At 35.8% G+C, this 13,042-nt stretch overlaps 2 protein-coding genes across 2 annotated transcripts; both read right to left on the bottom strand.

Moving 5' to 3' along the window:
- Positions 1-1,222: 1,222 nt before the first annotated feature.
- LOC121732493 (dynein intermediate chain 3, ciliary-like) lies at positions 1,223-3,009 on the bottom strand. The gene has a single exon (XM_042122392.1). The coding sequence runs from the start codon at positions 2,990-2,992 to the stop codon at positions 1,250-1,252; it is 1,743 nt and encodes a 580-aa protein (XP_041978326.1). The 5' UTR covers positions 2,993-3,009; the 3' UTR covers positions 1,223-1,249.
- Positions 3,010-4,758: 1,749 nt separating this feature from the next.
- On the bottom strand, positions 4,759-12,344 carry LOC121732689. Its single transcript, XM_042122641.1, has 2 exons — positions 12,260-12,344; positions 4,759-6,685 (listed from the first exon to the last, which is right to left on the bottom strand). Exons 1-2 carry the CDS (start codon positions 12,289-12,291, stop codon positions 4,759-4,761), a joined length of 1,959 nt encoding a protein of 652 aa, XP_041978575.1. The 5' UTR covers positions 12,292-12,344.
- Positions 12,345-13,042: the final 698 nt, after the last annotated feature.

Below are 13,042 nucleotides of genomic sequence, written 5' to 3'. Positions count from 1 at the left end.
TGTAAGTATGTACCTTACTCTTTATTATATTGTCGGCATATAAATATTTTATGATTTTTTATAATACTTAATATTACAGTAAGTACAGAATATTTTAATAGGGCCTTTCATAATTGACATAAAAATCCGAGTTACTGCGTTGCATATTCTAGTCAGGTTCTTTAGTTTTCTGCCAGAATACTATATTATTTTCAGCAACATTTTCTAAAATTTCTTTTTAATACCTTTTGTGTATTTAGCTGAGTACTGTCAAAGTTCTCAGAGAGCTTTACTTGCTGTCGTAAAGTTGTGAATAATCTCCTTTTGCACTCAGGTTCTAACTGATAAAGACTGCACTAGTCGGACCATATTCACATACCGCTGTAACTAAACTATATAGCAACTTAAAATAAAGCACACATGATCAGATATTAGTATTTATTTAGCATAATTTTATTAAAATTAGAGAAATTACTAAATTTATAAGTAAACGAGCTTTTGCCCGCGGCTTCGCTGGCGTTAAGAAATATTATTATAAATACAAACTTTCATCCCCTATTTGAACCCCTTGGGGTTGGAATATATCATAATTCTTTCTAAGCGGATGCCTACGTCATAACATCTACCTGCATGCCAAATTTCAGTCCGATCCGTCCAGTGGTTTGGGCTGTCCGTTGATAGATCACTATGTCAATCAGTCAGTCAGTCACCTTTGAGTTTTATATATATAGATAATTAAAAAGTTAACTTAGTTACTTATATTATATACCTTCAAAGTGATCTAAGCAAAGAAAAAAAGAACGTAATAAATTATTTTAAACAGCTATTTTTAAGAAAAGATTGACTAATACCGACTAAAATTAAACTTATGTTTATTTTTCAGTTATATGACTTTTTCAGGAAATACATTTAACACATTTTTCCATAGAACAAAATAAATAAAAATAAAGCTTCATGTAGGATACCTGCCTACCTAGCATACGCCAACGAGATATCTCACTCTCGAGATAATTAAATTTTGACATTATGAGGCGAGTAGTTACTAGTCTCACAATGTCAAAATCTCGACATTATCTCGACCAAACTCTATAAAAATGTGCTATTTCGATGATAGATCTATGCGAGAAAAATTTTTTGTCATGCTAGGGTGAATATAGATGAAGCATGTATATATTATGTCTATGAGATGAAGAGACAAACCATCAAACATCGAGAAAACATGTAGTGTGAGATATCTCGTTGGCGTATGCTAGGTAGGCTGAGAGGAATTCTATTTTCTTCTTATAGCCTGTGGAGCAGGCCGCTCGTGAGTAACGCCTGCGCGCCTGAACTCTTCTGCCACAATTTTCCTGTACTCGTCCTCTGTCGTCTTCAACTGAACTGGATCATCCACCAATACGGTCGAAGATTGTATTGCTAGTTTACTTGTAGATTTCAGCTTCGCCAACTTGATCTCCTTAATCCTAGCTTCTAGAATATGCTCCCGACGTCCCTCGCGCTCAAAACACTGCAGCATCAGCTGCTTGTCCTTATCTCCAGACGTTACCAAATTCTGGGAGAGGGATAGAAGATAAACAGCACCTTCAACATCGCCTATTGCTATAAGTTTTCCTTCCTCGTTGGGCACTACTTTAAGCAGGGGATGCTTCGAAATGGGCAGTGTATAGGTCGGTTCGCGATACTTCCGCAAGAGATCCCAGTAACGGAATTTACCATCAGCGCCCACTGTCATGTACCCGGAGACTCGGTGCGGTGCCCACACGACGTCCGTAATCTGTCTCCGTTGTCCAGTTCCCGACACGATGGGAGAACCACGCACATCATCACTCCAAATATGAGTTGCCCAGTCTCCACAGGTGATGAACACTTTGGAGGTACATGGGCTACGATGCACCGCCTTTACTGGCCCATTATGTGCTTGGAATACCGCGCTCATAATCTCAGTATGGCTCTTGCCTCTTCTGTTCACGTTTATGACCATTCCGGTGACCGTGCCACATAAGAACTTCGTCGGAAATGATCTTTCGTATTGCAAGCAGCTTACGCCTTCAGAATTAGCGAGACTCACGGGCTCTCCCGCTGGGACGTTAACGGACATGATCAGAGTATCAGTGGGTTGGTCGAGATTCCTAATGTCCCACCACATACATTTGCCGTCGTGCGATCCACTGAAAAATTCCGTGTTAGTACGCGACGCAATAAATACGAGGGCGCTCACTGGGTCTCTATGCGCCAAGTGCATTGGACTTATACTGCTGTACTCGCTTTTAGCGCGTAGGTCAAAGAGGCAGACTCTCCCATCTTCGAGACCACCGATTATACTGCGAGGACTTCCAGGAAAGCAGGCCACTTGCCAGCAAGCCGATGGGGGCAAAAAGTCATCAGACGGCTCGATCGGATTTTCCACATCCCATACGTAGCACAAACGATGTTCGTTCAATGGTTTGAGTATTGGATAAGTTTTATCGCAGTACGATGCTACTAGCTTCGGATCTTCCTCGGAGGTCCAAGCGATAGAACTAACGGGACGCTCATCGGGATCCTTGAAAACATTCGTGACGCGAACGGACGATTTCTCTATCGGTTCCAAAGATGGCATATCTTTGAAATACACATTGTACATTTCGATTGCATTATTCTGGTCGGCGTAATGATTGAGTCGAGGGTACGTACGCAGAACGGCGTCGATATATGCATCGTCGCGTTCGTATTTTCTTCTGTGTCGAGCGGTTGTTTCCTCGTCATCATAACTGATCTCCTTTGGCCATCCTCCTTCGGCGTGGCAGATGCCTTGTTCACGGGCGACTATACGCGCTGTGTTCACTTCGTGTTCTGCAAATTCTATTCCAGTCTGCGTGGCCTGATGTACCGGGTTCCGTAGACCATACCGTTTTTGTTCTGTCTTGTCAGGGTCGATGGAGTCGAGCAGGGCAACCGGTACTTCACTGAACAAAGGTTGTTTGCCGAATTCATGACGTTGTTTTATGTACGTATAAACTAAATCTTTACTCATCTTTATCGCTTTTTATTAGAAAACAAAACCTATCTAAAAATCAATTTTATACTCAACTAACGTTGCAGAAATTGACAAAAGTTTGTGCTGGTTTGTGCCAAAGTCATGCCACATTGAATGCTGTATTTTTGACATTTGATAAGGATAAAAAAGTATTTTATGTTTTCAATATTTTTATGAAACCTTGGGTTTTTTCTTATTTACCTGTTTTGAGGGTTTTTTCTTTATATTGTAATATCCACTCACCTATATATTATCTACTCTAAATAACGGCAATTAAATAAATAACCATCTATGAATAAAGCCGGCTTGTATTTCGACGCAAAAAACATAGTTTTCCAGTCACGTTGAAAGCATCAAGATGTTTTGTTAGCAATTTGTTTCTTTTATTCCTCCGGACGTATACGTTCGAGGCCTGATAAATTACTTTGTTTTCGACGGAAAAAATATGCAAACTAGATCGTTCTTTGTTATATTATTATCATGCAAAACATCTTATTTACTGAACAACACATATCGTTCAAACATAATTTTTCATGTCGTAATCAGAGTAACAAGAAACAAAATACTTACTTGGCATGAACCATAAAGTCAATATACCTAGCGGAAAGGTATATTAACTTTATGGCATAAACATCGTTTTGTATAAAAGTGCTTTACAATTAAGTATTGTGTTTTGTTATGAAACGGACTGTATCGAGAAAGGAAAAGGTAAAGCAGCAATAATGTTGCCTGAAAATACTTATAGAATCGGGGTAGCCTTTAATCGTACCCTCCTGCCTTGCATACTGAATTAACTTTTCCTAAACATTTAATTGTATCCTAATGAACGCTATTAGGGAGACTTTAAAACCAGGAACGATCACGATTAGAAGTCAATTAGGAACGCTTTAAGCAAAGTAATGGAATGAAAACTCATTTGCTTCGAATTTCAAGAATATCTTGATGTGACGAAAATTACATTTTGAAGCAATAAAACGGTTTTTAGGGACCCGTACCCAAAGGGTAAAAACGGAACCCTATTACTAAGACTTCGTTGTCGGTCCGTCTGTCTGTCTCCAGGCTGTACCTAACTCAAGAGTCAAGAACCACTAGGTATAGCTAGACTTCTGAAAATTTCACAGATTGTGTATATTATGACGTATATGTTGCCGCTATAAAAACAAAATAACTTTCTCTATATAACTGTACGGAACTGTTACTTGGTGGGTCTTGAGAGACTTTTTAAAAAAAATCACTTTTATTAAAACTTGAATATTTATTTAAAAAAACTTAATAATTATCTTAAGAGAAAACCTGCACCCGACGAAGGTCCAATTCGATCTGATCAAAAAATACGGAAAATGGAATAACAGAAACAGCAAAAGTTTGCAATTGCAATTCATGGAAATGCAACTGAAAACCTAAGCGTTTTTACTACACATACGTTGACATGTGACTTCCGATATAACAGCCCCCCCGTTAAGATCGATCATCACATGTCAAAGTGATGAGAGATTGAAATAAAGTAATTTGAAAGTAATTTGAAAAACGCGGGAATTTGGACTTTCGTTTGGAGTATACAAGGAAGTAGCTAAATTATAAACTATTTAATTAATGACATTTATTTAAAAATTAAAAATTAACTAATACACAATAAAAACACAAAATTATAAAAAGACACAAAAATTTTGATAAGAGATTATTATAATATGTAATTATTATAGAAAATAATATTTATCATTATTTATTCAATATTCAAATAAAATCATACAGTTATAAAATTGTTACATTTCATGATCCTTTACAACATTAGTTATAACAACATTTCTTTTCAAAGGAGTCGGTGTGCTTACAAAATTTGTTTCTTCCAACATAGAATCATTCTTTACACTATTATTATCTTTAAATACTACAAGAGATGTTGGATGATCAGTGCGAGTCTTTGAATTATGACACTGATTAAAGATTTGAATACAACAAGGATTTTTCTGAGAAGTAATATTTTTGCGACATTTATATAAGAGATAAAATATGAATAATATGCTACTAAATAAACTTAAAGACATGTAATAATTTCCATATGTATCAAAGTGAGATGGATTTTCTAAATTATACAACTCATCTTCCATCGAACGAAGATGGATGCTGGCATGAAGTAAAGAATCAAGATTACCAATGTTCTTTAAATTAGAATGTGGAAGTTTAGAGAAAGTTTTATTAATTTTAGTTTGTTCACAACAATCGTCTAATAAAATGTTGAAATTGGAGATTACATTTGTTACGTTGCCGAGTGATGTTTCATCAACTGCGGTGAACTGCAAAGTCTTATAAAATGCTTTACAATGTTTAGGTAAGGTCAGGATGCCAGTACCAAATAAAATTACATCTAAATTTACGTCAGACTTTTCGCAGGTAATATGAGATTTCCCTGGTTCTGATTGTACAAAGATCCAACGGTTAAAACTAAGCTTATGAAATACATCTATAGAACCATGAACAATTTTAGCTACACAAGAGTCTGGGAGTTTAGTAACCACTTCAGTTAATAACGTTGTTTCACACGTAGGATTGGCAACGACTGAGAACAAGTCGGCGAGCACACACACAAAACACTTTTCACTTATTAATTTGCACTTGTCAATGTCCCTTAATAGTGAATAGAACATGCGATCACCTGTTACTGCTACATATGAGCTAGTCGGCTCTATTAGAATATAGGTGTCTGGTTTCAATATATCGTATGGGACGGGTAATGGTATTATATTATAAAGATTATAGGTTTGAGGTAGGACTAAAGGAATGTGAAGGACGAATATTATTTTATTTTGATGATAATAGCAAACTAATTTAGAAATATCGGTTAATTCCTGAATATTTTGTAGCGTTAATGGTATAGGCAAATCATAATGGCTAGGGAGTTTATTTCTATGTTTATCTAATTCGTTATATAACTGATAGGGACTGAGTACAGTCGGGTGTAAAATGTTAAGTTTTGCAAATAAAATAGCATTATTTATGTCGTCGATATCGAATGACGACGTTAAGATTATAGCTTCCAAAGAGTTGGATAAAGAGTTAATTTGAGTTTTTAAAGTAAGCTTATCATTAGTATTTGAAACTGAATCTAATATTGTATGTATTGTTTCCATATTTTCCAAAAGATGTTTTTCATTTAAATTAACTTTTGATATAGAATTATTAAACGATGAAATAGTGGATTGTATGACATGAATATTATCTTTCATAAGATGAGCGAGATGTTTCTCGTCTGTCTGGACACTATTTATAGCCTCTGAATATTTGACAGCATCTTCGGCATCCAATGTACCGAAGATAGTTTTCAAGATAGAACCTCCTAAGTCAATAAGACCTCTTTTAAAACGCTGTTTTGCGTTATCATTTTGAAGCAAATATGAAACCGAAGAAAACTTATTAACATTAATAAGGTGCTGATTTTTCAGCGCCGTAAGAGAATTTATGCAATCCGACTGTATTTTCGACGACGTAAGAGAATTACAAAATACGCTTAATTTTTCTAATAAAAATTCTACCTTATCTAGATTCGGTTGAACATGACTTATATCTAAATATGCTAAGACTTTCCAATCATTATTAGTAAACTTAACATCTAAGAGCTTATCGAAATAGAGGCCCGGACTACTAATGATGGGCGATACGTAATCTGATATAGCTAGCGGCGACAGCGCGCATCTGAAATAGAACGAAAGGACTTATGTTACGATTATGTTATAGTTATTATATAGTTACTACTAACTTACTGACCTAGGACACTATGACGTATCGTCACTTGCTGGCTTTATTTCATCGAAATGATGACGTACGTGCTTACGATTAATTAATAACGTAGCCGTATGATTACCGTTGAGCTTTATTATTTTATAAGGGCCTTTCCACACTGGGGACAAGGCTTTATTTTGCTTATGGTGGCAACGGACATACACCATATCGCCAGCATTATAAATGATAGGCTTTGTTCGTATATCATAATAATTTTTTGACTTTTCTTTAGACGCTTGAATATTTTGTAGAGCCTTTTGACGGCTATAATAAAGACGATGATTTAATGCTCGAATATAGTCTGTATATGTATTATTATCGAGAACATCTATGCTAGATGGTATGTAAGGCTTAAAACCGAATAGAAGTTCTAGAGGGGAATAACCCGTTGTACTATGCACATTTGAATTATAAGCTATCATGGCGCTCGGGATATAAAGGTCCCAAGTATTTTGATTTTCGCCTATATAAGATCTTAAATATTCTTTAAGGGTGGAGTGGCTCCTTTCGAGAGCTCCACAAGTTTGAGGATGGTATGGTGAAGCGAAAATATGCTTAATACTGAATAATTTAGCTAATTGTTTAAAGAGATCTGAACAAAAGTTTGTGCCTTGGTCTGAAATTATCATTTTAGGTATTCCCATGTGAGCAATATAATTAACGAGAGTTCTAGCTGTGTCTTCAGCTGAACATGACTGCATAGGATAAGCCTGTGAAAATTTTGTGAGATCATCTTGAACGGTAAGTAAAAATTTATATTTATATTCATATGTTTCAGGCAATGGACCGACAAGATCTAAATATATTTTTTCATTAGGCCGCGATGCTGTGGAAGTAATTATCATTGGAGCCCGATTGGTTTGACGTAAGGGCTTATTAACTTGACAGGAGCGACAATTTTTAACATAATCTTCGATATCTTGTCTCATATTTTTCCACCAAAATTGAGATTTTATTCTCTCCAGCATACGCGAGATACCGGGATGTCCGGCTACAGGTGAGTCATGATTATCTTTTAAAATTTGCTTAATTTCACTAGGTGTAGGATATTTTATACAATTATGATAGATATGAATTTTAATATTAGTGTTATGAAAAAGAAACGAAATAATATTATATATTTTTGTGAACGAAAGTTTAGAGAAGGGATCTGTGAAATCTGATATTGCTATCTCTTTCTCTTCGGCATACCAGTATTTTATCATGTCTCTATATTCACGAAGGACATTAAATATATCTTTGTAAGTCATTTCATCAAAATGATTTAATTTAATAAACAAATGAGTAAATACATGATTATCGTTAGATGTTGAATAATATGAATGAAGTTCGCGTTCAATATTTCGAATATTAGGCTCACTAGTAGATGCGTCTATAATTTCGCTACAATAAGGAATAGAATCATCTAAATCGACTGATGTAGGATACGCGATTAATTTTATTTTAGTTTTTAATAGGTTTTCATTATGTTCTTGAATTACGGTGTCAAAAGTAACACCGGATTGTTTCGAGATTTGAAGAAATTGTTCGTAAGTTTCAGATATTGACGGAAGGTTATGAGAGTCGATGTCACTTCCGGGTGACAGTGTAGGATTACATAACATTGAATTATCAGTTGTATTTTCATCTAAGGCATGTACTGGATAACGAGATAATGCGTCAGCGTTAGCGTTTAATTTTCCTTTTTTATATACAATTTCATAATCATACTCTTCTAATTTAAGGCGCCATCTAATGAGTCTGGATCCGGGATCTTTGACACTGAACAGCCACACTAATGGTTTGTGGTCTGTTATTATTTTAAACTTACGGCCATATAGATAGGGACGGAACGTTTTTACACCGAATAAAATCGCTAAGAGTTCTTTCTCTATGGTAGAATAATTGCCTTCGGCATTATTTAGGGTTCGTGACGCATACGAGATAGGTTTATCTTTGCCTATGTCTCCTTGCGATAATACAGTACCTACCGCGTAATTAGAAGCGTCGGTAGTTAATAAGAAAGGTTGATTGAAGTCTGGATATTGAAGTAAAGGTGCTGAAGTTAATTTATCTTTAAGGTTATTAAAAGCTAATTCTTGCTGATGAGACCAATTAAATATTGCATCCTTTTTCAATAGAGATGTCAAAGGTTTTGTGAGTTGTGAAAAGTTATTTATAAAACGTCGATAGTATCCGACTAAGCCTAGGAAGGATTTTATATCCTTTGGATTTTTAGGAGTTGGGAATTGAGTTACGGCCTTAATTTTATCTGGATTTGGGCAGACACCTTTGTCTGTGATTATGTGACCTAAATAAGCAACTTCGCGCCTGAGAAACTCACACTTGTCGGGTTGTAATTTTAAGTTAAATTTTCTTAAACGATCAAAGACTAATTTTAGTTTTGAAATATGACTCTGAAGGTCGTGACTATAAATAATAGTATCATCTAAATATATATATGCATGCAACCCCTGAAGACCCGAGAGAACCGTATTCATCAGTCTCTGAAATGTAGCCGGGGCGTTTTTCAGCCCAAAAGGCATTCTAGTGAATTCGTAGTGTCCAGAGACACTCGAATTTGTATTTATAGTGAATCCTGTCTTCGGGGCGTCTTTAGAACTCATCCTAACCTGATGAAAGCCACTAGATAAATCGAGGGTGCTGAAATATTTACTATGTCCTAACTGATCTAAAATATCTGTGATGAGAGGTAGCGGATAACTTTCTGATACAGTGACGTCATTTAACTTACGATAATCTATTACTATTCGCCACTTCTTTTTACCTGAAGCGTCCATCTTTTTAGGAACGACCCATACAGGAGCACTCCAAGGTGAAACCGAAGGACGTATGATATTTTGGTCAAGCATTTTACGAATCTGTGAATCTACCTCTTCCTTATGACATTCTGGGAAACGATATGATTTTACGTAAATAGGAGGCGCGTCTCCTGAATCTATGTTATGTTCGATCGCGCTTGTAAATGTTAGGGGTTCACCTTCCATATGAAAAATATCTGTGTAGTGTGAGCAACATTCCAAAAGACTTTCTTTTTCTTCTTGATTTAAATGTGAGCAGCGAATAAGATCGAGGACTTTTTGGACTCTATCAGAACTAGAATAAGAAATAGAATTTACGGATTGAGACGGAATATTACACGAAGAATTTTCTTGTTCGAAAGGGCTTAACTCTACGGAATAATCTTTAATTTCGATAGCTGAGTCGGTAGTATTTAAAATTGAAACATTAAATCTTTTATTTGATTTTATAGTGACAATACTATTAGCAAAATAAATACCATCTTTTAAAGTATGGTCTAATAATAAACCTTGATTATTCGGATAACGCTCAGGTGTGTAATTAGATACCGCGCACTCGATGACGGCTTCGGAACGAGCTGGAATTATATAAGTTGGTTGGACATAGTTCATATCCATGGTTTGCCCGCAAATATTAATTGTTTTAGAATCGTAGTTAATGTTGGCTTTAAAATGACCGAGAAAATCACTACCGATTATACCGTCATATTCTAAACTTACATCGTCATTAAATATATGAAATTTATAATTATAAATATTATTAGATAAGTAGAAATTAATTTGAGATGTACCTAGAGACTCGGAGCATTGCTCGATATTATTTATTCCTTTTATTTTAATGATTTCGCGAGACAAAATGTATTTATTATTTAAACTAGATTTTTTAATTAGACTTATACTTGCGCCAGTATCAATAAGAAAACGTAAATTACGCACAGAAAATTCAGTTTTTAATTCGATATGAGGCAATGATATTTTTGTTATAAATGATTTTATTTCATAAATTGGAGTTTCAGATTGGACTTGATTTTTGTTTTGAGATTGGGCACATATTTGGGACTGGTTACCCGCGGCTCTGCCCGTTGATTTTCGATTTTGGACACATATTTGGGACTGGTTACCCGTGGCTCTGTCCATCGATTTTTGATTTTGGACACATATTTGGGACTGGTTACCCGTGGCTCTGTCCATCGATTTTTGATTTTGGACACATATTTGGGACTGGTTACCCGTGGCTCTGTCCATTAAAATATGATTTTGGACACTACTTTGGGGCTGGTTACCCGTGTCTTGGTCCATTGAAAATTGATTTTGGACACTACTTTGGGGCTGGTTACCCGTGTCTTGGTCCATTGGAAAATGATTTTGGACACTACTTTGGGGCTGGTTACCCGTGTCTTGGTCCATTGATTTTGTATTAAAATAAGTTAATTTATTTTTAGATTTAGAAGGAATTCGCAATGTGCCTAAATTAGTCGGAAAACGGCGGCACTTTTTCGTAATCCGATCATTTAGTTTAAAGAATTGTCGCCGACATTTTCACAAGAAATTTCATAAGGTGTCGGTGACGGTGGCGACGGCGGCTCGTATGTAATATGATGCGCGTTCGCGGACTTATTGTAATTATTAGAATGATTATTATATGAATTGCGATTTTCATGATTGTATTTATAAGAATTACGATTTTCATTATTAAATTTCCTTCTATAACAATCTTTAATATCATGACCGTCTTTCTTGCAATATCTACAAAAAGCTTGAGAGCTGGATTGATTATTATTATTTAAATTAAATGATCTTTGACCTTGAAATTTTGAAAAATCACGAGGCGGATAAGAACGTCTATCTTTATAATTACATTCAGATTCCGTATGCCCTGTCTTTCCGCAGGTTTTACACCTAGATTTAGTAATATTAGTTTTATATAAAAGATTTTGAATTTTTTCTTCTTCTAGAGCAATATTGATGGCGTCATTTAGATTTTTAGGACTTCTACATCTAACGATATTACTTAAGCGCGAATGTAACCCTAATGAAAATGAAAATAATGCTAAATCCTCTGTCATAGCGATGCGACCAGAGATATCTTTTTTAAGAGAATCAGAATTATAGATTTCGGACTGTAAATCAGTAAGACAACTTTCAATACGCAGAGCAAATTGTGCAACAGATTCATTTAATTGCTGCTTACATGACTGTAGATCTAGTAATAAATGGTTATAGTGTTTTCTTTCGCCGAAATTTTGTTTGAGGAAACTTTTTAATTGATTAAAATCTTCAAAAACTTTATGTGAACAGGCAATTTGAGCCTTGCCTTCTAGACGCGATAATATATATTTATTTAATAAATTCTTTTGAGACGGCGATGCTAAATCTAAGGCGTTTTGACAATTAGTTAGAAAAGCAGTTAGAGTTTCACGATCTCCTTTATAGGGACTAATAAAATTACATAATACATTAATAGGGAATTGTTCGCTTACTGAGACTTCTGCCTTTTTATCGACCGACATTTTTAAATTAATTTAAAGAATTTTTTTTTTCCTAGATTAATTTTTAAATAATTAGGTATAATATTGTTACTTTATGGATAAGAGATTGGTAAGGAATTTGGTAAGTATATTGAACGACACTGATTAAAAATATAGCTGAAATGTAGCAATAACAAATAATAATATGCTTTACTCACAGGGACAGGAACACTAGGAACTTGAGCGGCATAGCAGCACGGCGAGCGACAGCAGGCAGCGGCGGCGCGTTTCCAAACGCAACCACGTCAGGAGCAACGAGAGTGACAGCAGAAGGGCAGCACGACGACCGGGACGGCGGCAGAACAGCAGCAGGAACAATGACAGGAACGATGGCAGGAACGGCGGCGTTACGGATTTATCGCGATTCGCGCGCGAGATGTCGGGGTGCAGGAGTGCAGGACTGGTCTGCAGGCTTACGACGAAAGGCTTATTGTCGAGACACAGTGCACTTGAGTTTTACGAAGTGGACAAGGACACAATCACACTCCGGAGACGAATTGGTTCATAGTTTTTCTATTCACTCAGTTCTTTTTTTCACTTTTCAGTTCAGTTTTCGCGAACCGTTAAGGAATACCAGCGAAACGACGGATTTAGTGCTGGTATCCCACTTCTGACACCACTGTTACTTGGTGGGTCTTGAGAGACTTTTTAAAAAAAATCACTTTTATTAAAACTTGAATATTTATTTAAAAAAACTTAATAATTATCTTAAGAGAAAACCTGCACCCGACGAAGGTCCAATTCGATCTGATCAAAAAATACGGAAAATGGAATAACAGAAACAGCAAAAGTTTGCAATTGCAATTCATGGAAATGCAACTGAAAACCTAAGCGTTTTTACTACACATACGTTGACATGTGACTTCCGATATAACAGAACCCCTCGTGCGCGAGTCCAACTCGCACTTGGCCGAATATTTATTAACTAGATGACGCCCGCA

Source organism: Aricia agestis, chromosome 12, assembly GCF_905147365.1.
Source record: "Aricia agestis chromosome 12, ilAriAges1.1, whole genome shotgun sequence".
NCBI classification, from domain to species: Eukaryota; Metazoa; Arthropoda; class Insecta; order Lepidoptera; family Lycaenidae; genus Aricia; species Aricia agestis.
Note: the sequence above shows the minus strand (reverse complement) of the source record. Positions and strands in the feature narration are given on the sequence as shown.

Bases quoted from the DNA above. Each gene is read 5' to 3' on its own strand.
- LOC121732493 (XM_042122392.1), bottom strand. From the start codon at position 2,992: ATGAGTAAAGATTTAGTTTATACGTACATAAAACAACGTCATGAATTC.
- LOC121732689 (XM_042122641.1), bottom strand. From the start codon at position 12,291: ATGCCGCTCAAGTTCCTAGTGTTCCTGTCCCT. The intron at 6,686-12,259 runs GTGAGTAAAGCA...GTTCTATTTCAG, and splicing joins TTCCTAGTGTTCCTGTCCCT to ATGCGCGCTGTCGCCGCTAG.